Source organism: Oryctolagus cuniculus, chromosome 11 (assembly GCF_051225735.1).
Source record: "Oryctolagus cuniculus isolate XC-2025 breed Fujian yellow rabbit chromosome 11, ASM5122573v1, whole genome shotgun sequence".
Classification (NCBI taxonomy): Eukaryota; Metazoa; Chordata; class Mammalia; order Lagomorpha; family Leporidae; genus Oryctolagus; species Oryctolagus cuniculus.
The window spans coordinates 9,649,238-9,669,702 of record NC_142877.1 but is presented as its reverse complement, the minus strand read 5'-3'; the positions used below and the strand labels follow the sequence as shown (position 1 = coordinate 9,669,702).

At 58.0% G+C, this 20,465-nt stretch overlaps 1 protein-coding gene across 5 annotated transcripts in view; it reads right to left on the bottom strand.

Annotated features, from left to right (window-relative positions):
- The window catches only part of NFATC2 (nuclear factor of activated T cells 2), a 138,279-nt gene extending 117,814 nt beyond the window's left edge, over positions 1-20,465 (bottom strand). For 2 of the 5 annotated variants that reach the window (XM_051832680.3, XM_051832679.3), the window contains exon 1: positions 1,432-1,801. In XM_051832680.3, coding sequence (XP_051688640.1) covers positions 1,432-1,561 — 130 coding nt within the window. In that variant the 5' untranslated portion in view covers positions 1,562-1,801. Of the gene's footprint in view, positions 1-1,431; positions 1,802-19,975 lie in introns of those variants that run through there. The other 3 variants (XM_008250420.5, XM_008250423.5, XM_008250422.5) reach the window with 3 other exon arrangements.

Here is a 20,465-nt window from a genome sequence, read left to right as displayed (position 1 = left end):
TTCCGGAGTTCTCACTGTGGTCATTTAGATACCCATCTCGTGGCCACCAAGCCCCGCTTGCCAAGAAAAACGGTAGAAGGACCTCCCACCAGATTCAACTCGGGAGCTATTTCCTGGAAATCCCCACCCCTGCCAAAAAAAAATTAACTTTTTGCGAATCTGGGAGGGGTGTAAGTATCAATTTCCTCCAAACACAACTTTAATCTTAATGAACAGAGAGACCACTGATGTCAGCACAGACTCCTAATTGTATTTTTTCAAAGCAGAAGATCTCCTCCAGACTGGGAGTCCAGAAGACTGATCCCCCTTCTGGCTAATCATGTCCATCCCCAGCCCAAAGACAAGCTTGCTAGCCATTACCACCTGCCCTCATCCAAGTGAGGGCAAGAGCCGACGACGTGGGGCAAGCCCCTCACCTAAGGTGGCCAGCGAGGACAGGTAACAGCGGCTCCATCCCTCTGCCTGACCCAGCGGCTCCGGGCAGGAGGGCGCCACCCCCCCACCCCCCTCACCGTGCGGAGCGTAGCCCCACCCCCTTCCCCAAGCAGTCAGGCCCAGCGTGCGTTTGGAAGTCGCGGGCAGGTTCCCCAGAGCGGAGCCGGCCGCCAGCACCGGCTGGCCCGGGCTGTCAAAACCAGGAAGCCTGCTTAAGTTTTCTGCTGTTTGTTTTTTTCCAGAACAACCTGCTAACCAGAAAAATACCGCGCGGTTGCGCCTGTGACCTCCTCCTCCCCCTCCCGCTGCAGGCGGAGCACGGCCCCAGCCTCGGGAAGTCCCCGGCCCCGGCCCCGGCCCCGGCCCCGCGCGGGAGGGCAGCTGAAGCCGAGCCACAGCCTTCAGCCCGAAATAGCTCCAGCTCCCCTTCCAGAATTCACACCTCCCAGCCACCCTTTTGGGCCGGGGGCTGGACGATCCCCCAGACACAGCAGCAGCAGCATCCGCCCAGGAGGCCGCGGGCGCCACTGCACATCAAAGTCAGCCCTGCCAGCCTCTCGTTCAGTTTCAACACCAAGTCCCCAGCGCGCGCTGCTCTGCTCGCACGCGGCGGCAGCGCGGGAGGGGAGGGGAAGCGACCTCCCCTGGCCCCCAGTAACCTCTTTCTGCCTCGGCCCATCCCCAGCTCCACGCAGCTTCCTCGCCGCCTGCCTCCGGAGCGAGCAAAGCCCTCCCCTGTCCTCTGCCGGCCACTCCCAGGCAAGGAGTCTGCAGCCCCTACCCTGGCACCTGCTGCCTTCGGCTTCGAACCTGCGGCCGCCGGAGCCTCCTCCCCTCCCTCTCACCTGCGGAGGGCACCGCCCTCCAAACCCCCCCACCCCCCGAGGAAGGGTCGCACCTGGAGCAAAACAGGGCCCCCTCCGAGCCCACGCCCCAGGCCCCAGGCCCACGCCCCTGCCTGGGCTCTGAGGCCGGGCCGGGGGAACCGCCACGGACCTTCGATGGGATTCAAATAGTCATAGTCGAAGAGGATGGAGAAGTCGAACTCTTCCTGGGGGCTGCCCCCGGGCTCGGGGCCCGAGGCGTCCCCGCCGTCGGGGTCCGGCTGCGGCTCCGGGGCGTCCATGGCGCGCTAGGCGGCGGTCGGGCGGCGAGGCCGGGCGCAGTCGGCCCCTCGCCCGCGGCGGCACCCGGCGGCGCGGCGGTCGGGCGATGGGGGTCGCTCTCCTCGTGGTGACGCACGCGGGGCCCGGGGATGGCGCGCCTGGCGCAGCGGGACCTGGACGCGCCGGGGGAGCGCAGCGGCGGCGGCGGCGGCGGCGGCGGCGCGGGCTTCCTGCTCGGGGAGGCACCTGTTGCAGCCCGGGGCGAGGAGGCGGGGACAGCGCGGCCGGGCCGGCGAGGGCGGGGCCGCCACCCGGGGGCCCGGGGCGGGGGAGGGGCGCGCGGCGCTGGCCGCGGGGGAGGAAGGAGCCGCCCGCCGTCGGCCTCGGCGCACCGCCCCTGCCCCGCGCTGTGCCACCGTCTGGCGCTCGGGCTGGCGGGCGGCCGCTGCCTCCCACCCTGCCCCGGGAGCGCTGAGCACCTTGCCCGGCCCAGGTTCCAAACAAGAAAGCGACTGCCGCTGGTGGTTTTGCCCTAGGAACTAAGGAACCCTTTCCTTTTCCCGGCGCACCCACTCCCTCTTCTACAGCCCCAGGTCTCCGGGTGCCTCCGTGTGCCCGCAGCTGTGGCCTGATTTTCACGCCCCTGAACTCAACTTCCCTGGGCCTAGGAAGGAAATGCAGGTGCGCGGACAGCACGAGCCCCACCCTCACATCCAGCCCTCAGCAGCTCCCAGTGTTGCTGGGTTCTGGTAGTGGGAGAGGCATCAAGGAAACTGGCAGACAGAGTATCCTTGGGACAGAGGCTGGGGGTTGGGGAGCGCGGGGTTGGGGGGGGCGACCCAGACTGCGCCTGGCTGATGGGAAGCCCTGGGGGAAGAGTGTTCTCTCTATAACCAACAGAAAGGGCAAGCCCCCCCCCCCCCAGGGAGCGGGGCAGCAGGGCTGCTGGGAGGTTGACAGGTAAAGGGGACACCTGGATGCTTGCTCAGAGGCCCCTCCCTGGAGTCCAGGCTGGGGGTTGGGTATTTTTAATCAAGCACCTAAGGTGCGTGTCACACACAGGTACAAACACTGCAGAAGAACCCAGTACTACCCCCCCCCCCCCCATAAACGGACTCCCGGAGGGGGAAGGAGACTGGGACGGGGCCTCCAGGGCTCAGGAGAGCAGCGGAAGATGTCTTCCTCTGGCTTTCAGACAACACTCAGCTGCAGCAGGTGCGGCGGGTCGAGGGGACACGTCTACAGCCCCACGCGATCCACGGCTGCATCTCCAGTGACCAGACTCCTTGCCCGTGTTCCCGGGGGATGGGGAGGAAGCCTGTGTCCGGAGGAGGAAGGAGGAGCACAGAGGGTGTGCATCTTCCACAGAGCCACCTCTGCTGCACACAGGGGTTTGTGCAAAGCCGTCAATCATCACTCGTCCTACAAGGGAGTACTGAAACCTGTCAGGAACCTGTCCCTGCTGCGGGGGCAGGGAGGCAGCTATTAGCAAAGCAGTCTCCTCCCTTGTTGGAGCTTAGGCACAGCTAGGAATTGGCTTTTCAAATTGCACTTAGAGCCGTGGGCCTTTTTTATTTATTTGAGAGGTAGAGGGAAAGGTCTTCCGCTGGTTCACTCCCCAAATGGCTGCAATGGCTGGAGCTGCACAGATCCAAAGCCAGGAGCCAGGAGCTTCTTTGGGGTCTCCCATGTGGGTGCAGTGGCCAAGGACCTGGGCCATCTTCTACTGTTTTCCCAGGCCATAGCAGAGAGCTGGATCAGAAGTGGAGCAGCCAGGACTCGAACCAGCGCCCATGTGGGATGCTGTGCCACAGCGCCGGCCTCAGACCAATGGGTCTTAATCCAGGCTGTGTATTGCAATCCCCTGGGGGCTGGCACTGTGGCACAGTGGGTCAAGCTGCTGCCTGCAACGCTGGCATCCCATATAGACACTAGTGGGTAGTGGGATTTCTGGCTGCTCCAATTCCGATCCAGCTCCTTGCTAACGGCCTGGGAAGGTAGTGGAGGATTACCCAAGTGCTCGGGCCCGCACCCATGTGGGAAACCCAGAGAAAGCTCCTGGCTTCAGCCTGGCTCAGTCCTAGCTGTTGTGGCCACTTGGGGAGTGAACCAGTGGATGATAAATCTCTCTCTCTCTTGATCTCTCTCTCTGTTACTCTGCCTTTCAAGTAAATTTAAAAAAAAAAAAAAATCACCTGGCAAGCTGCTAAAACATTCAAATCCCTGGGCCCCACCAGACAAGGATGTCATCAGGTTTGAGGGCGGGCCTGAACCTAGGCAGGTGCTCCCACTGTGCGCCAGGAGTGACAACCATGTGTTTAGGGTCAAACTCCACCCGAGGCCCCTGAGCCTCACTGGCACTCATTTCACAGTCGTGGAAAGCACTTGTGGTTGTCAGAGCCTAAGGAAATCCCCTAACCATAAGCAGAGCTTCCCCGTATTACCCAACAAGGCCCCAGGGAGCGACTGATCATTTAGGTGGGGGAGAGCGTCAGGATGCAGACGAGGACGGTTACAGTCAAGGAGCCAGGTTCTCCTGGGCTCCTATGACAGGGGTCCCAGGGCCCAAGCCGGAAATGCGCTCAGCGCCAAGGGAGGGAAGCAGCCTCTCCTTCCACTGGAGAAAAGGAGACTAGCTAGTACTACCACAGCTCCACACACACGTGAACACACACACGTGTGCACACATGTGCACGCACATACATGCACGTGCACACGCATCCTTCTGTAGAAAAGGAGAAAAGCTAGTACCACCACTCCACACACGCAGGCACATGCACATGCCCTCCCCCTACCCAGCAGCGGTTAAATGCCTGTTACCCAGTGGACATCAGCTGACTGCCTACCCAGCAACGTCCCCCTCTTCAGATGACAACCCCCCAGTGTGTTCCCTTCGGAGAAGACTTTGAACTTCATCTCAGTAGAACTGTCGACAGCTGTTCCTCCCTCCCCTGGCAAAGACATGGATGAATGACCCCATCTTGGCAATTAGAGAATTATATCTCCACCAGCCCACGTGAGCTACTAAGGCAGGGGCCGTGGCTGCCTCATTCACAATGGATTAATGTGGACAGTGGATGGGTGGATGGCTGGATGGCTGGATGGATGGGTGGATGGGTGGATGGCTGGATGGCTGGATGGGTGGGTGGGTGGGTGGATAGTGTTTGGATGATTGAGGTGTGAATGGATAGATGTATATGATATATGGATGAATGGATGGATATGTGGATGGATGTATAGATGGATGGCTGGGTGGCTGGGTGGATGGATGGACAGATGGATGGTATATGGAAGGAAGGAAGGAAGGAAGGAAGGAAGGAAGGAAGGAAGGAAGGAAGGATAGATGTGTGAATGGATGGATGAGTGGGTGGATGGGTGGATGGAAGGACAGATGGATGCATGGATATGTAGATGGATGGATGTGTGGGTAGATGGATAGATGTGTTGATGGATGGATAGATGTGTGGATGGATGGATCTGTGGATAGGTGGGTGGGTGGACAGATGGACGGGGAAAGTTTGATTCTCCTGTGTGTCTAAATTTCTCTTGAAGGATCCTCCTCCTTGAGGATTACTCTGAATTGCAAGGGTTGAACTAATACAGGGAAGATCACTTTACAACTAATTATTCAATGCTCCAAAAACTGCAGCCTTGGGCAGATGGTTCGGACATACTAAACGAGACTCCAGCTGCCCTACTTGTCCCTGTCTCTGAACAGTGGACGTCCTTCCAATGCTTCTAGAATTTGAAGTCTGCACCAAAGCACCCAGAGTTCTTTGAAAAGAAGGAGTTCACGGGGCCGGCGCTGTGGAGCAGCGGGTTAACGCCCTGGCCTGAAGCCCCGTCATCCCATATAGACACTGGTTCGAGTCCAGGCTGCTCCACTTCCAATCCAGCTCTCTGCTGTGGCCTGGGAAAGCAGTAGAAGATGGCCCAAGTCCTTGGGTCCCTGCATCCGCGTAGGAGACCTGAAAAAGCTCCTGGCTCCTGGCTTCAGATCGGCACAGCTCCGGCCATTGCGGCCAACTGGGGAGTGAACCAGCGGACGGAAGACCTCTCTCTCCCTCTGTCTCTCCTCTCTCTGTGTAACTCTGACTTTCAAATAAAATAAATAAATCTTTTAAAAAAATAAAAGAAAGAAAAGGAAGGAAGGAAGGAGTTCGGACGAGGCGCTGGCCCACAGAAGCAGTGCAGGAGCAGAGGCAGTGGCGAGCTTTGCTGCGTAGAGTCTACCTGGAAGGATGGGAGGGGAAGGGGGGGAAGGCACATTTTCAGGCCCAAAGTAAACCATCTGTGCTCTTAGGTACAAGGGCCAGCTGCCGATGAGTGCCCTGTATGCCCCGGGTGGGATGAGATGGAGGCCTTGCCAGCACACTCAGGTCAGCCTCCTCTCTGCCCCAAGCTGACCTCCCTGCAAAGGCCCCGGCCCTTCCTCTCCCACAGAGGGGCAATGGGAAAGCGGTGAAGCCACCGAGAGCTGGAATCTGCTAGCACACATTGGTGCTGTGCGACCCTGGCCCAGGAATGCAACACAAGTCAAGAAGCATTTACCAGGGCCGGCACTGTGGCATAGTGGGTTAATCCTCCGCCCGTGGCACTGGCATCCCATATGAATGCCAGTTCTAGTCCTGGCTGCTCCTCTTCCAATCCAGCTCTCTGCTGTGGCCTGGGAAAGCAGTGGAAGATGACCCAGGTGCTTGAGCCTCTGCACCCACATGGGAGACCCGGAAGAAGTTCCTGGTTCCTGGCTTCAGATCGGCCCAGCTCCAGCCATTGCGGCCATTTGGGGAGTGAACCAGCAGATGGAAGACCTGTCCATCTCTCCCTCTCACTGTCTGTAACTCTACCTCTCAAATAAATAAATACAAATCTTTAATTAAAAAGAAGAAGCATTTACTGCAGTGAATAACGAGAAACGAAGGGAGAAGGTATTACAGAGCCTCCGTCACGGAACCCGACGCAGACGGGGAGTTCCTGCAGATTCCCCAGGGAGGCGAGGTTCAAGCTGGGACTTGTCAGGTTGAGAGGAAGTTAGCCAGGGAATAGCCAGGGAATGAAGTGACAGACAGGTGGGCACGTGAGTGCAAAGTCCTGAGGCAGCAGGAAGTTTGAAGCATTGGAGGACCTGGAAGAAGACTGGAGTGGCAGGTGCACACAGGGCGGGGATATCTGTCCATTTTCTCCAAGGGAGTTTCTAGGGTTGCCAGATTCAGCAAATAAAAATACAAGACACCAATTAGATATTCATTTTAGATAACAAGTGCTTTCTTATGACAAGTAGATCTCACATATTATATAGCGCATGCTTAAACTAAAAAGCTATTCTCAACTTAACTTCCACTGGGTAGCCTGTATTTTCAAATGGCAACCCTGGCTGCATCCCCCAATCCTTACAGCGTGCCTGGCACGTGCTAGTCCTCGCTAAATCATGGCCAGCAGAGGTCCGGCCCGAGAGACCCTCAGTAAATGAAACCGCATCACAGGAGGACCCCGGCCCCCTCTCTGCTCCACTGGGAGACACACAGGGAGGGCTGGAAACCGGCGCTGTCCTGCACATTTGTGGCCCGGCCTCCAGCCTGCTTCTAAAAGCTGCCATCATCTTAGCATAGCACTTCATCTGCTTCAATGACTTCAGGAACATTCGGCCTGCCCGTGAGTTTTTTAATTTTTAATGAAAAGATGAGAGACTGTTCGCTGTATAGGAACATCTTCAGTATTAACAGGAACTATGTCCTTGGGGTCACCAATAACCAGTCCGGCAGATGGGACTCCTCCCAGCCCTTCCACGCTGACCTTCCCACAGGCATGAAGGCAGAAATGGATGGCCAGGGCTGAGTGACCTTGCGCTACAATAAAAACAGCCCGGAACTGGGAGACCCAGGACCCAGTCTGAGTTCTTGCTCTAACTCACCCTGTGACCTTTAAGTAAGACGCCTACCTGACTTCCTGTGCCTCGGTTTCTCCATCTTTAGGATGGGAAGGGGCTGAATTAGATAATTCCTGAGCCCCCATGCCAGTTCCAGTATTCGAGGATTTTCTCATGCTCACCTGAGTGGCAGACGGGGCTCGGGTAAGACAAGCCAGACAGCACCCGACCTGGGGGAGCCTGCCCGCAGAAGGCACCTGCACTCGGCTTAATGCTCCGCCGCCGCCGCCTTTAAAGTCCTAATCATTGTTGAACCAGGAATGGCAGACGCTGTCTCACATCACAGCCTCGTCACCAGCCCCACATCCTGACAGCCCCTGTTACAATAAAACACAGCTCGCAAACAACAGGCCCTGAACCGCTCTGAGCGAGATCTGAGAAGGGCGAACCCCTCCAGGAGACCCCGGACACAACCTGAGCACGCCCAGCAGGTTGCTGCTGTAATTTTCAGATGAGTGCATCTGACTTCCACAGGGCCGGCAGCGGGTGAGACAAGAGGGACGAAATCCAAGAGGGCGCCCCAGAATTCAGTGGTCAGATAGACTAGATTTGCATGCAGTGTTTGAAAGAACCAAAACGGACCCAGAAATTCCAAGGTGAACAAACTCCTACAGCGCCAACAAAGGCAGGTGCCGGAGCAGCGCCGCCGTGCGGTGAAGATGGGAACCCGAGAACAGCAGGGAAATGAGCCTCCTGTTGATTCTTACTTATCTTAGTTTATCATGGATTTTTGGCATTCATTTGTGTGGTTAAACTATTACATAAAACTATAACTTGTCCTGGTGACTGAGGTTTTTAACTTCCCTCCTGTCCTCGACACTCCTGCAGAGCCGCGGTTGGGAATCGGCTCTTAGCACTCAGGAACAGGAAGACGGTTTCAAGCCCGACTGTCACATGCATCTCCCGTCTCCCACACGACGGTTGAAAGCCTGGACAGGACTGCCCGGCTGAAAGCAGGCTGCTCTCAAGGAGGGGAGGGCGGCAAAAGGCAGTCAGCGAAATCCGCCACCCGCGGGGCAGACGCCAGCGGTTGGCTGGCACCTTCCCCGGGAGAGCCAGAACCGAGATCCAGGTGTGCACTAGGGGAAGCGACGTCCCGTACAGCCATGGCGGAGGGCACAGGTTCACAGAAGCCTGGCCAACCAGCCCACAGGCATCTCCTGTCTGGCCTGCCCCGTTATTTTAAAAGGCACTCACTTTTAAATTGGAAGATCTCGTGTAAATACCAAAATTCCCAATTCCTCCTAAAAAGTGGGGGATCTGGCCACAGCAGGCCCTTAATCCCGTTTGGGCCAATCATCCGGAGCAGAGTCGGGGCTGTGCCTGGGGCAGGTGCTGCGGCTCTGTCCCCTCGGCACCTGCTGGCTTCAGCAGTGTGGGAGCTCGGGACCTGAGCCTCCCGCCGGGTCCCTGCGCACCTACTTGGTCCTGGCTTCACTTCTCCTCTGGGTGCCTCCCTTCCTTGGACAGTCTGCAGCCCACACCCGACACACGGATCCATGCTTAGGACAGCGTAATCCGCAGAGTGGCCCGTCCCTTCAATTCCTGTCCCATCAGCTGCCCTCCCTCACCAGGGGGCTGCAGCGTCTGTCTGTGCCATCAGGGCAGGCAGCAGATGGGGTGATTCTAAGCAGACAGCACTGGGGTGGTCTCTGCCGTCCCCCAACTCCTGACCACCACACCTCGTGGGTCACCCACAGCCCACTGTCACCCCGGGTCACCCAGGCTGTCCTCCTCCAGGACCACAGCCCAGGGTCATGCTTCTCCTCTCTCTCACCACAGTCCGTGCAGATTTGAACACCCATGTCTATTTCATAATCTTTTTCTTCAGATTGATTTTATTTATTTTGAAAGTCAGAGTTACAGAGAGAGATTTTCCCATCCACTATTTTACTCCCCCACATGGCTGCAATAACCAGGGCTGGGCCACAACAAAGCCAGGGGCTTCATCTGGGTCCCCCATGTGGGTTCAGGGGCCCAAGCACTTGGGGCATCCTCTACTGCTTTTCCCAGGCCATTTGCAGGGAGCTGGATCGGAAGTGGAGCAGCCGGGACTCGAACCAGCACCTATATGGGATGCTGGCATCGCAGATGGCGGCTTTACCTGCTACGCCACGATGCCGGCCCCCATTTCATCATCTTTGAAGTCGGGGCATGATGAGGGCACAGGTGAGCTCACCTTGGAGACCTCAGGGCTATGCATCTGCAGCCCCCATCAGCCCGGCCAAGCCCTGGAGGGCGTCCTCACCTCCCAAAGGGCACAAAGCAGCCGCTGGGCTCTGTCCCCTCAGCACCTTGCCAAGGCCATCACCAGGCTGGCATGTGAGTGACCATCCCCCCAACTTCACTGCACCTCCGACCTCCCTGTGCCAGTGAGCACCCAGCACCGTCACAAAGCCCCTGCCTGCACTTGTCCGTTTGAGAGACAGGAGTCGGTCGTCTGGAACCCACAGAAAAGACCCCTTGGTTTGGTGGGAAATGGATTTCTCCCCTTCAGGAAGGACATTTGAGGGTCAGTTGGCTGCAGGAAAGCAATAGCTTGAATCTGAAATAATAAAATGATAGCAAACATGGCGGCCGACACAGAGTGACCCCGTGGCCTCTGCTGAAGACCTGGCCGCGGCCCGCCTCGAGCCACGGAGCAGCCCCGCGAGAAGGAGCCCAGCGCACACAGCGGGCGAAAGTCCCAGGTGCACCCTGCTCCTCACGCTGGGTCACGCCAGTCCTGGGTTCCTAAGACATTTTCGGACTCAGACAGAACATGAAGAGATAAGGCCTTGACTCTCAGCAGAAGCAGGGCTGGAGGGGAGTGACGTGGGGACTGAGGGGACTCACGCCCCCGGTGGCTCACGTGTTCACGGAATGAGCGGCTCCACTTCCAAGTGCCAGAGATGCCGAGAACCCCTGGGGAACCCCAGGGCTCCAGGGAACAGAGTTTGAGAAACTGGACAGGGAGGCACTGCTTCTGATGCCCTCTCCTGCCCCAAACCGGCTCCAGCAACAGCGCCCTCCTGCCCGGTCCACCCCCGTGGGCTCTCACCCCATCCCAGCAGCCACTCTGCCCTGGTCGCCTCAGTGCGGGGTCAGGGACCCTGTACAAAGGCGAATGGGACCACACACACGCCACTGCTGTGCCTGGTGGCTCCTCACTGCGCCGAGAAGGAACGTCAGGGCTCTTAGGAGATCCCTGCGCCCCTGGCCTGACCTGCTTCTGCAGTCTCGTCTCTGGCCACCCCATCCACGTGGGGCTCCTGCTCTCCATGAAACACTCCACGCACCCCCTCTCCTCGGGGCCTCTGCACACACGGTTCCACCCCACCCTGTGCTCCTCCCAGAGACATTTCAGAGTGATCCCTCACCATTCAGGCATCAACAGAAAGAAGACGTCTCCTTAGAGAGGAAGGGGCGCCCAGTCTGAAGCAGTGACCCCACCGTCACCCTCAACAGACACAGGGCCGGCTTTGCATTCATGGATTCAGCCAACCACAGAGGCAGAATAATCGTGGGGGGTGGGCGCGTGGAAATCGGGTCTGGACTGAAGATGCGCAGTCTTTTAGAAGTGGCCATTATTCCCCCAAACAGCAAGGTAAAACAAAGACTTGCACGGCATTTGCACTGCACAACCGTCCCGGGTATAAGCGATCTGGACCTGACTCAAGGGTGGGGAAGCTTGTCGCTGCCAAGGGCCGTGTAGATGTTTTTAACATCCATCACGGGCCATACAGGATGATCCACCTGCCAATGAGCTTGCTATAGATTTACTGAATTTGAGTCCTGCTGCGGTTGCCTTGGCAGGGGCCAGACCAGATGATCTCGTGGGTCTTAAATGACGTTCCCCACCCCTGATTTCAATGTCCAGTCACGTGTCACTTAATGGCAAGGAGATGTTCTGAGAAACACGTTGTGAGCTGATGGGGCTGTTGGGCGAGCCTCGCGGGGTGTCCTCACACAGGCCGCACTGGCTGTGACATCACTGGGAGTATGGTCACCATCTGCACGCGGCCCGTCGTGGCCTGAACCACTGTTATGCACAGAGAAGGACATGCGGGACTTGGGCATCCACAGATGTGGAATCTGTGGGGGGTCCTGAACCCACGCTCCAGGGAGACTACGTTCAAGTGCAACCCAAACACTTGCGACTGGGACCTTACTTGGAAACGGAGCCCTTGCGGATGTAATCTTGTTAAGACAAGGTCACAGCAGAGCTAAGAGGTCCAATCCCATGACTGTGGTCTCTATCACAAGAGGCGAGAACACACTCAGACCCAGGGAGGCAGCCGTGCGCAGGGCGGGCAGAGGAGTGACGTGTCCACAAGCCACAACCACCCAAGGAGATCCAGGAGCCACGAGAAGCTGGGAGAACAGGGCAGGTTCTCCCCAGCACCTGCACAGGGAGCACGGCCTCATTCACAGCACCTTGACTTCCAGCTTCTGACTTTGAAAGTGGCCAGGGAATGCATTTCTACTGTTGGAAGCCACCCAAAGAGTAGCCACAGCGAATGAACACACTCAGCACACCCCCCATCACACACACACACACACACACACACACACACCCCAGGTCATTCGCGACTCCGTTCTCTTCTTCAGTCCCCAGCAGTTGAGACTGCGAGAGATCATACTGGACACTTCTTAGGTCACCACCCAGCACACAGGCTCACGTCCGGCAGAGTCTGCATCTGTCTTATCCGAGGCTCCGCCCCCGACATCCTGGACACTGGCCAGCACACGGCAGGTGCCCTGAAACTGCTGATGCCTTGGACAGGAGCAGGGAACCGGCTGGGCCTTCCAGCAAGGTGTGCCCGCACAGGAGGACTGGCACAGGTGCGGGCACGGGGCAGACTGGGCGCGTGGGTGTGTGGGAATGAGAACAGCAGGTGGGGCAATGGTGCTGGGAACAGAAGCCTGGGGGACCTGCGCCAAGAGTCTCAGGCCATGGGCCCTGGGCAAATCCACTGTGGCAGACAGAGCCAGAGAGGGCCTGATGAGGCTCCTGGGAACCACTGAGCAGCGCGGAAGTCAAGTCGAAGGGGAGAGAGGACCCCCGGGCCGGGTGTGCGGAGAGCTGGACCTCTCCTCTCGGGCTCACATCCTGCAGCGGCAGGCAGAGGAGACAGGACCACAGAGCCCTTAGAAGCCAGGCCTTTCAGTGCCCATGGTAGACATTTATTCAAATGTCACACTGTGCCCCATAAAGATGTACAATTAAAAGAAAAAGAATTTTTTTTTTTTTCAAAAAATCTAAGCTTCGGAGCTCAGCTAGACCCAGTTCTGCCCCTCACGATGCCTTCACCACGCCCATCTTGGTTTTTCTCTCAAAGGAAGGTCACGCTCCCTTGAGGCTGGGCTGTGGGACAGAACACGGCGATCTCCGCACAGTGGTCGGCCACACAGCCCCTGTCCTGCAGGGAAAAGACGAACCCTCGCCGCTGCTGTCACAGCCCAGTGTGTGGCCACGTGTGTGCCGAACCCTGGTGCAAAACCTCCCACAGACTGAGCCCGGCCAAGCGCCACGCTCTCTCCCTGATATCTGGGGAGAAGGACAGGGCCGAGTGAGGAGCCACGAGGCGGCTTTTGCCGTGGTGCCTGGTACACAGCTGGGCTCAGTTAGTGACGGTCACCAGGGTGCTGTGGCGTGCTGTCGCCACTGGGGGCTTCCTGGTCCAGCCTAGGGAGGAGATGTGAGGGTCAAAGGCCACGGTCATGGCTAAAGGAGGCAGAAGAGAGGGTGTCAAGGAAAGGGACAGGGGCATCAAGGTCTCCTCCACGCTGCGGCTTTTTTTTTTTTTAAGATTTTTTATTTATTTATTTGACAGGCAGAGTTACAGTAAGAGAAAGAGAGAGAGAAAGGTCTTCCTTCCATTGGTTCACTCCCCAGATGGCTGCAACGGCAGGAGCTATGCTGATCCGAAGCCAGGAGCCAGGTGCTTCTCCTGGTCTCCCACATGGGTGCAGGGCCCAAGCACTTGGGCCATCCTCCACTGCACTCCCGGGCCACAGCAGAGAGCTGGCCTGGAAGAGGAGCAACCGGGACTAGAACCCGGTGCCCATATGGGATGCCGGCGCCGCAGGCGGAGGATTAACCTAGTGCGCCACGCGCAGGCCCCCATGCTGCGGCTTTAACAAGTCAGGCCCCTCCCCTCCTGAGCACTGGTCATTCGTTCACTCATTTGTCCACCTATCCACCCACTTGACCGAAAGCACTACTGAGCACCTACCAAGTGCCGCGTGCTTTCTGGCTCCGGGAGTTCACCCCTGGTGTGGACATGGACGATTCCTATCAGTGTGACCAGCACAAGAACAGGCCAGCACGAGACAGAGCCCAGGGACTCCACGGAGCCCCCAGCACAGCCCGGGCAGCCAGCCTCAAATTCCTCTGCTAGCAAAGGAGCCAGAGGAACCCAAGTGAGGACCCGGCCGCTCTTTCCAGGTAAGGTACAAAATCCTCACTCACCTAGGGGTTGTGAGAAAACGCAGGAGCGAGCACCTGGGAACTGGTTTGAGTGGCAATTTTTTTTTTGGGGGGGGAGTAAATGTTAATAAATTGTATAATAATGATAGCACCTGCTTACTGATGGTCAGGTTGTTTATTCAAAGACTGAAAACTTCCATGGATTATTAAATACTTGATGCTCCAACCCCCTCCAGGGACCTCTCCTGCCTGGGACCCTCCCCACAATTCAGCAGCTAAGGGGCCTGGCCCAGCAGGGGATTGTCTTGGGACTCTGCTCGCACTGCTCCGGTGGGTTTATATCCAGTTGCTGCTTTCATTAAATTACCGTGGGTTACATTTCGGTGACCCTTGGGGAAACTGAGGCATGGGACAGTGGAATGACTCGCACCAGGTCACACAGCCAGCAAGTGGCAGAGCCAGGATTTGCACCTCTGACCTGAGGCCCACAGACAACTCAGAAACAGGAAACCTGTCCCTGGCCTCCGGCAGCTTACAAGGAAGTTCACTTTCAAAGTCTCCGGAAACAGGTGCCTCTCCCTGAAGTCCTAGAAGAGGAGGGGCCTGTGGGTGGGCTGGCCGAGGGGGAGGGGCCATCCAGGTAGCCAGGGAAGGCCTGGCCAGGAGAATGGGGTCCACGGAGCGGGTCTCAGCTCTGTGAACACGGAACACACGCTGCTTTCGGGCCCCCGTGCTGGCTGGCTGGGAAAGGGGGACCTTGTGCCTTCACTCCCCCGGGGCAAGCCAAGGCTAGGACTCCCCCCCACCCCGTGTACAGATCAGTGACTGCCTCAGTTTCCCTGTCTCTAACAGTGACGCCTCCACCCTCCTTGTCCTCCCAGAGGCCCCCCTATTCCCTTCCAGGTTATGTCAAGGATCAACCTGGGGTTGGGGAAACAGCCCAGCCCTGAGGTCTGGCCCCACCTCGGTCACCTCATCTGTCAAAGGCCATGGTTAAAATATGAGGATGGGGCCCAGTGTTGTGGTGCAGTGGATTCATCCCATATCGGAGTGCAGGTTCGAGTCCCAGCTGCTCCACTTCCCATGCAGCTCTCCGCTGTGGCCTGGGAAAGCAGCAGAAGGTGGCCCGGGTGCCTGGGCCCCTGCACCCACATGGGATAGTGGGATGCAGCTCCGGGCTCCTGTCTCAGTCTGGCCCAGACCTGGTTGTTGGGGCCATTTGGGGAGTGAACGGGTGGGTGGAAGATCTCTCGCTCTCTCTCCCTTCTTCCCCGTCACTCTTTCAAATAAAGAAATATCTTTAAAAATATATATAGGAAAGCGATAGTGAGATTCAGAATGTGAGGTTGAGAACCTGGGTTCCATTTCAGGCTCTGCCGCACCCTTACTGGCTAACTCTTGGCTGGTTGCTGTCCCTCTCCGTGCCTCACGCCACCTCCATGAAGGAGATGGGGATTGCAACCCGTCACAGACGTTTGCCATGAGGACTAAGGAACTCAGTGCAGGGTGGGTGTTTGGCGCAGCAGTTCCAATGAGCCTGCGGAATCAGCAGCCTTGGTGGGAGTGCCGGGTTCGCAGCCCAGCTCCTCTGCTTCCAATCCAGCTTCCTGCTAGTGCGCAGCCCGAGCAGCAACAGGTGACGGTTCGAGTGTTGGATCCCTGCCACCCCAGGAAAGACCAGGACTGAGTTCCGGGCCCCTGGCCTTGACCTGGCTTGGCTCTGGCTGTTGTAAGCATTTGGGGGCGTGAAAGAGGCAATAGAAGACCCCTCTCTCTCTCTCCTGCCTCTGTGCCTTTCAAATAAACCAATTTAAAAAAAAAAAAAACACCTCAATGCCATTGGCCTCCTGTCCACAGGTTCCATTCCACAGACTCGACAAAGCTGAAAACACCTCATCGTCCCTGAACGCCTGCAGGCGTCTGGTGTGTCGCCGTCCCGGGACAGCACCGCACGTCCACTGTTTCCGGATTCGCACAGCCTCTGCCTCGCGCTAGGGGTTCTAAGTCATCCAGAGACGAGACCAAGCACACAGCAGGATGTGCACGGGTTCTGTGCAAACTCTAGGTCATTTTACAGAAGGGGCGTGCGACCCGCCCCACGGAGAGGGAGCAGCCGTGTTTATAAAACACGCGGAGCCCAGCTGAGACATTTACTCTGACAGCAACCGGGTGCTGGCTGCACACCAACCGTTGAGCGACTTCAGACAAAGCTGGGCCTGCCTGTCTTCAACAGTCACACGATGAGAGCATTTCGTGCGGGTTCACCACACGCTAAGCACAGAGTGAAGCGTTTTGCGAGTGTGATTTCACTCGCTTGAGACAGCCCAATGAAATCCACGCTGTTATTATGCTTACTGGCAAACGAAGAAATTGCGCTTCCCAAGCCACGATCTTAACCCAGCCTGTGTCATGCCGAAGCTCCCATAAGTTAAAAAGTAGCCTGGGAACTGTAGGGCACCTCAGGTCTCCAAACGGCGGCTGTGAATTTCAGCTTCTGCATAACAGCAGTTAATGGCCCTGCGTCTCTCAACTCCACCAACTGCAGTCCTGCAGTCCCCATCCCTTGGGCGTTGACTATGAACAAGACATTGTCCCATGGAGTCCCCCAACAACAACGGCTCCATTTTCCGGATGCAGAAACTGAGGCCCAGAGAGGTCATGTTACGTGTCCGGGTTCACACCGTTGCAATGTGGCCGCGCAGAAATCCTAATCCAAGCAGAAGGCAGGGAGCGTGGGCCTGGGAGGTTTGTTTACTCCTGAAATACTTTCCACCGTCTCCCTCAGATAACACTGACACCTCCTCTGAGCTGCGTCTCCTCCGGGGCCTCGGGCCGGCCCTCGGCAGCATTTCTTCCCCTGTAAACGTTTCTGTTCTCCTCTAACGACCCCGCCCTTCTGCCTGCACACTGGGGGTCCCTGTCCCGGATCCCCCGGGGCTCGCGCGTGAAAGGAGCATTCAGCGTCCTCCCAGGAGACCCCTGTGCAGGGCACGGACGAAGCCCTAGGACCAGGCCGCTCCGAGCCAGCTGTGCTGCGTGCCGGGAATGGCACCGTGTGCCCGACTGCTTTGTCCTGCCACGTGTGCTTCCCAGGGAGCAACCTGCTACCCCTGCCTCCCACATGTGCATGTGCACGCACGCGCACACACACACACACACACACACACAGGCGTCCACTCACTCCCGAGTGTGCACACACACACACACAGGCATCCACTCCCGAGTGTGCACACACATGCACACACAGGCGTCCACTCACTCCCGAGTGTGCACACACACACACAGGTGTCCACTCACTCCCGAGTGTGCACACACACACACAGGCGTCCACTCCCGAGTGTGCACACACACACAGGCGTCCACTCACTCCCGAGTATGCACACACACACACACAGGCGTCCACTCACTCCCGAGTGTGCACACATACACACACAGGCATCCACTCACTCCCAAGTGTGCACACACATACACAGGTGTCCACTCACTCCCGAGTGTGCACACACACACAGCTGTCCACTCACTCCTGAGTGTGCACACACACAGGCGTACACTCACTCCCAAGTGTGCACACACATGCACACACAGGTGTCCACTCATTCCCGAGTGTGCACACACACACAGGCGTCCACTCACTCGAGTGTGCACACACACACAGGCGTCCACTCACTCGAGTGTGCACACACACAGGTGTCCACTCACTCCTGAGTGTGCACACACACACAAGGCATCCACTCACTCCCGAGTGTGCACACACATGCACACACAGGCGTCCACTCACTCCCGAGTGTGCACACACATGCACACACAGGCATCCACTCACTCCCGAGTATGCACACACACACAGAGGCATCCACTCCCAAGTGTGCACACACATGCACACAGTGTCCACTCACTCCGAGTGTGCACACACACACAGAGGCATCCACTCCCTAGTGTGCACACACATGCACACACAGGCATCCACTCACTCCCAAGTGTGCACACACACAGTCATCCACTCATCCTGAGTGTGCACACACACACACACAGGTGTCCACTCAATCCCGAGTGTGTACACACACAGGTGTCCACTCACTCCTGAGTGTGCACACACACACACACAAGGCATCCACTTACTCCCGAGTGTGCACACACATGCACACACAGGCGTCCACTCACTCCCGAGTGTGCGCGCACACACACACACAGAGGTGTCCACTCACTCCCAAATGTGCACACACACACACAGGCGTCCACTCACTCCCGAGTGCGCGCGCACACACACACACACAGAGGTGTCCACTCACTCCCAAGTGTGCACACATACACACAGGCATCCACTCACTCCCAAGTGTGCACACACACACACAGGCATCCACTCACTCCCGGGTGTGCACACACACACAGGCATCCACTCACTCCCAAGTGTGCACCCACATGCACACACAGGCATCCACTCACTCCTGAGTGTGGATACACACACACAGGCACCCACTCCCGAGTGTGCACACACATGCACACACAGGTGTCCACTCACTCCCAAGTGTGCACACACACACACAGGCATCCACTCACTCCCGAGTGTGGACACACACACACACAAGACACACAAACTCCACACTAGGACGGAGGAACAAGTTCACAAACCTGGAGCGGAGACTGAGCAGTCCCAGTAAAAATCCGAGGCTGTGTGAGATCACACAGTGAAACAGAAGCCCCATTTCGCTGCTGGGTTCTCTCCCTCCTTCCTTCCAAATACAGCCACAGGCGGCATGACTGTGCCCGCCCCCGCCCACCCCACCCCCACCCCCACCAGAACTTCAAACACTCAGTTTCAGTATGTTTCACAGTAAAAGCCATTTCGCGTCCTTAATATACGTGTCGCCTGTCTGAGAGCGTCACTTTTACAGACGATGCCAGATTAGTAATTTTTTTTTTTTTGGTCGTTATGTCATGGACTTGATGGGTCGCAGAGGACAGGATAAACTGGTACCAGTTAAAGCGTTCAAAGTGCTGGCACCATCTTGCTTTCAAAAACGCAACTCAGCTGAAAATATGTCATTAAGACCCGCAGTGGCAAAGCACGCCATTTACCTAACCCAAGGCACTTGGCTTCAGTCTGGCTTTCAAAAAGAAAAAAAAAAAAGGCCCTCAGGTTTATTTACTGAAATTGTCATTTCTTCCCCCCTAGAACTTTAATCAGCCACGCAGAGCACAAAACCTACATTCAACTCTGAGTTTATGACACGAGGCTAACTCCTCCTACGCGAATTAATTTCGCTTAACTCTTGCAGCCCTGCCCACTGGGCAGTGCCCCCGCCCCCCGCGCAGGGCTCGAGCCTCTGAAACCACAGGGGCACCGCGGCGACTTCACTGTCCCAGCCCGGTGCAGCGCGGCGCCGCCGAAACCCCTCCACAGTGCCCACCCCACGGGGTCTTCCACGTGAACCCTCGGACCTAAGATCCAGGCAGGCTGAGTCCAGGGCTAACCCCAAGAGGAGGGGGGCAGCGGGAGAGACACAGAAGGCAGCCAGTAATCAGGTCACAGAACAAGCTGATGGTACACTGCACTTTAAAGGGAGAGCCGGGAGGACTTTCTCCACCAGGCGCGTCCAGAAACCGCGCGGGACGAGTCTCCCCTACCGTATTGACCGTACAGGAAAGCGCCCAGCCTGTCTGCGTAAAAGTCCAAGCGCAGCTAACTAACCATGATGGTCACAAGCAAAACAGCATGCAGCTGCCTGGCGTGTGCTGTCCCCAAGCCGAGCGCCGAAACGGTTAAGCAGCCAGCGGTTAGCAGCCAGGATCCTCCCGGGGTCCCGCCGAGGAACGTCCTCCCCAAGGCTCGCCAGGGAATCCCGCCTTGGACACGTCCCTGCCCCGCGCAGAGTCGTCTGGCGGCGGCTTCCCGACCTCTCCCTCCCCCGGCCGGCCGGGCGCGGGCGCCGGCGCCGCTCCTCCGGCCGCTCTACCTGTGCGCCCCTGGGGCAGCGGGGTCCCGGGGGCCTCAGGCACCCACCCCCTGGCCGGAGCCGGAAGCGCCGCCCGGGACGCGAGCCGGCCGAGTGGGCTGGGGGCGCGAGGGGGGAAAGGCTGGAAGGGCCGCGCGTCCGTTACCTTGGTCCACGGACCCCATGGTGCGGAGGGGATGGCACAGCCCCAGTCTGAACGCAGCCTCTCTCTGCATCTGGAGGGGCTGGGGGCTCGGCGCGTGGGGCACGGGGGTCTGGGTGCGGAGAGCGGCAGCCGGGGGGCGCCGTCTCGGCCGCAGCGCGCCCGCGGGAGCCTCCAGCGGCCCGGGGGCTGTGCGCCTCCCGGCTCCCGGCGCGGCGGAGTCGGCGCGGCTCCGCGCTCCGGCTTACTCCAGAGGCAGCGCGACTTCCTTCCCAGAGCTCCGTGTTTATAGGCTTTCAATGCAGTAAAATAACGGGATTCCCTCACTGTTTCCTCCTGTTTACCCAGCGCCATGGAAACCGCTGGATCCCGTCCATCTCCAAAACGAAGGGCTTTCCTGCAACCTTCACACTCAGGAATCCATGACGTCGCCTCCTCCGCGGCCAGCCAGCTCCGTGGCTCCCTCGGCCGCCAGCACAAGTCCCTGATTGTT